Raw genomic sequence first — 3,782 nt, forward strand, 5'->3', positions numbered from 1 at the left:
AATTGTGGTCCCCACTCAGGCCAATTCACACATTTACTTGTGGGACCAAAATTGGAAACATGTCCATTTATGGGACCAAAAATATAATTTATCTTTATTTTGATTGTATTGACTAACGGAGAGAGTAACTGTCGTAATTAATTAGATGGAAATTCCTCAATGGTCCTCAAATTGAAAACGAAAAAACCACATATGGGACTCAATGTGCGAATTGATCTGAGTATGGAACCAAAATTGGAAGCAGATCCATTTGTGGGACAAAAATATAATTTACCCGTAACAATTAGGGTCGGGCTGTAATACCTTGGAAAATTCCTCATCTCGTACTTGCAACTTGTTCAACACACAAACCTTGATACGATAAAGTTTCACCATCATTGATCTTCAATAAAAATGGCTCGCTAGGATTTTTAATTCGTTGCCAGATGCAAAATGAATATATAAGAATTAAAAGTAATAAAATGAAAGAGATGCACTTGCAGTTGAATTAGAGAGGCAGGACGAGTACAAATATCTGAGGAAAACTATGAATTAACGAACTGAAAATACTACCGTCTGCTTTTGAGCATCCTTATGCATGAAGTGACACACATGAATCAAACATTTACTTAGGCCAAGAAACTTCTCTTCCTCTGGAATCTATAATGAGAAATTATAGAAGTGGAGAAATTGTTGATATTAAAGATGAGCATATGGGGAGCCAATTTTAAAGGAAAAAGTGTCGTAGCCTATCAAAGACACAATACTGACATGGAAAGCAATTAGCAAGATATTTTTTGTTATGTGTATCACCTGAAAAACGCAAGCATTTATATACATAGATACACATATGTATAGAGATAGAAACCGACCTCCTCTGCTCGTAAAGTCCAGGGATTGTCATTTATTACTGCGATCTTATCACTATTAGGATATATCTATAGGAACTTGGAGTTTCAGCAACTTAAAAAAATAAACATAGAAGGCTAGACATAAGGAATTTCTAACATCAATTTGGAAACACAATATACAATTTACTAAGTGAAGACCACATGAGCAAAATACAAAAACCTAGGAACTAATGAGACTCAACTTTCAAGTCAGAGTGCATATCTCCGACACGTGCAATTTGTGTGCAGTCAACCCATACAAGATTTTCAGCATAAGATAAATTGAATTTAACTATTTTAGTTGGATTATTAAGTAAAATTTTAGAAGAATATTATTTTGATATTAATATTACTAAACTAATAAATGAAACAAAAAGAAGATGCAATAATTCAGGACCCTATATATCTTGTGCAAGAATACTACCAGCAACCTGAGCTCTGCATTTGGACAAGAAAGTTTCACCTGTTTAATGTAAACATTGCAAAAGTTAAAAATCATATAACGCTATGTTATGCGACAAATCTTAGAATTTTAGGAACACACACACATACAGTCCCGGCAATAACTTGTCAGCTATATTACCTTCTCCTTGAGATGCTCAACCGCATCACCAACAGTTCTTTCTTTTGGCAACTTAATACTGTGAGTTTCTAGCTATATATGGAAAACAAATAAGATATTTAATGTTTGCTAAATATAAAATAAATTTGCAAGTCTTGCATATGTATGAATACTCACTTTAGAGTTTGCCGCATAGCTGAAAGCTAGTTTGAGGATTCTCAACTCTTGAAATTCTAGCAGAGGTATATCCACTACTTCAAAGTACAGAATATCAGAAAGCTGAACAAGAAAGTAATGCTTTGTTAGTTTCACACCCTCATCAAATGAATCCCGACTTAGAGTTGTATGAATGCATACTTGGATATAATGCAGCAACATCTCTAACAAATTTTCTACTTCTCGATATCTTATCGGATGAGCTTTTGGTCGCTGAGAGTACATATTGTGTGATCTAAGCCGTAGTTTGGACGGATCATCAACTCCGAGTTGGTTTGCTGCTTTTCTAACAACTTCATCATTTGAATCAAACTTTGACGTTCACAATTAGTGGAATTAGAATAGCAGCGTTAAGTGGATCAATATTACCAATCATAACATAGGAAATTACACTCTAAAATTAAAAGTCTATCTTCTATTAAACTCATAGTTGTAAACAAAATTCATCCTTTTCAAGCCTTTCCAAGGAGCGAAAGTGGATAACCTGCAGAACAACAAACCAAAAAGGTCAGGATATATTAGATGAAGTTAGAAGCATCACATCATTGATTTAAATGGGGAAAAAGAATATTTTTAGACTTAGAACCATTATTTTGGGGTCAGTGAAAGGAAATAGATGTTATAAATGGGGTACATTGAGTAACTAATAGTGTCCAGGTATGCACAAGCACATTCACACCAAGATAATGGGAATCAAGACTAGGTGTAAGAGAAAGAGCAAAAATTTTAAAGAATCGTGGAAGAAAATATGATGAGATCACTCGATAATATTATACTCCGATATGATTCATTGTTTCTCGAAAGTGAGAACGTACAAATTTTATATTTTGTATATTAATAAGCAAATAATAGCATCAAATACCAAAATACTTCAATAGGTAAAACCTTTTGTAGTCAAACAAATAATACGGGCTAGGAAAGTAATCAGTTATGCTTTGTTCAGGCAATTAACGTACAGTAGTCAATAGAGGCACAAGATCGACTATGTGATAAAAGGGACCATTTCAAGGAGGAGAAATGAAAAGAGAGAAAATAAAAGAGAAGTTGAAGAGCAATAAAGCACACAAACATAGGCATCACACTAAAATAACGAGAAACAAGGTGCAAGAGAGGGAGAAATAGAAAGAGCGAGGAATTTCAAAGAATCGGGCAAGATAATATGATGAGATCTGTTCGGAAATTTATCAACAAAATGATGAACCCAAATTAAACAATAACTACAGAGATAATGGTGCATTTGAAAACCCTTATACAATAATTCTAGATCAATGAATAAAGAAAGAATAATAGAAAAATAGCAATATGGAAAGCAGTAAAGTAACTGGCTCAAGAGTCAGATCCGAAAACCGAATGCCCAAGCGCCACCCCGGCCGGCAACCCTCATGGTTGCAAAAAATTCACAAAGCCACCAAGACAAAAAGACCCACAAAGAGACCACTTACACTTCGTTTAGAATCACTCAGAATTCCACTAAAAAGTTTCTTTCACACTCAGCAAACATTCTCACAAAGTATTTCATGAAAAAGCTTTTAGTTTTGCTGTTGTTCTATCTCCTTAAAACTAGAGAAGACCAATATACATATATAAATAGATATAATACAGACACAGAGATAGAAAGAGGTGAGATGATGAGAGATTTCCAAGAGCATTGAAAACTTGAGAGGAACAAAACCAGAGATAGAAAAGAGGGAGAGGAAGAGGCATCGGCTGAATAGTGGAAGAATAAGATTAAGTAGTAATTTAGGGTTAAGTAGAAGAAGGGTCCAGTAATGGGCCGAGTGAACAACTGGGTTGCCATCCAAGTGGGGGAGGGGGGGCGGGCATGGGCCAAAATATCCAACAACATCATTGGATAATATAACATTATATTCCATAATGATTCATGCTTTCTTGGAGAGACAATGTGCATATTTTATAGTTTCTATAATTTTAAGCGAATAATTACATCAAATATCCAAATACTTCAATAGGTAAAAATTTTTTATCAAACAAATAATATGGGCTAGGAAGGTAATTTAACTATGCTATCTTTAGTTAGCTTATACATCACTCACTATGTCAAGGAGGAGAAACACGTAGAGAAAAATAAAAGATAAGTTGGAGAGCAAGCAAGAACGCAAATATCCAATATAAAT

The 3,782-nt window shown here is 34.3% G+C and overlaps 1 protein-coding gene across 1 annotated transcript; it reads right to left on the bottom strand.

The window, feature by feature from the left end:
• Positions 1-1,041: 1,041 nt before the first annotated feature.
• LOC148787709 (ubiquitin C-terminal hydrolase 12-like) lies at positions 1,042-3,349 on the bottom strand. Its single transcript, XM_088882087.1, has 5 exons — positions 2,970-3,349; positions 1,789-2,131; positions 1,609-1,710; positions 1,453-1,524; positions 1,042-1,332 (listed from the first exon to the last, which is right to left on the bottom strand). The coding sequence occupies exons 2-5, from the start codon at positions 1,870-1,872 to the stop codon at positions 1,222-1,224; spliced, it is 369 nt and encodes a 122-aa protein (XP_088738213.1). The 5' UTR covers positions 1,873-2,131; positions 2,970-3,349; the 3' UTR covers positions 1,042-1,221.
• Positions 3,350-3,782: the final 433 nt, after the last annotated feature.

Source organism: Sesamum indicum, linkage group LG6 (assembly GCF_026168435.1).
Source record: "Sesamum indicum cultivar Baizhima isolate 11 linkage group LG6, ASM2616843v1, whole genome shotgun sequence".
NCBI classification, from domain to species: Eukaryota; Viridiplantae; Streptophyta; class Magnoliopsida; order Lamiales; family Pedaliaceae; genus Sesamum; species Sesamum indicum.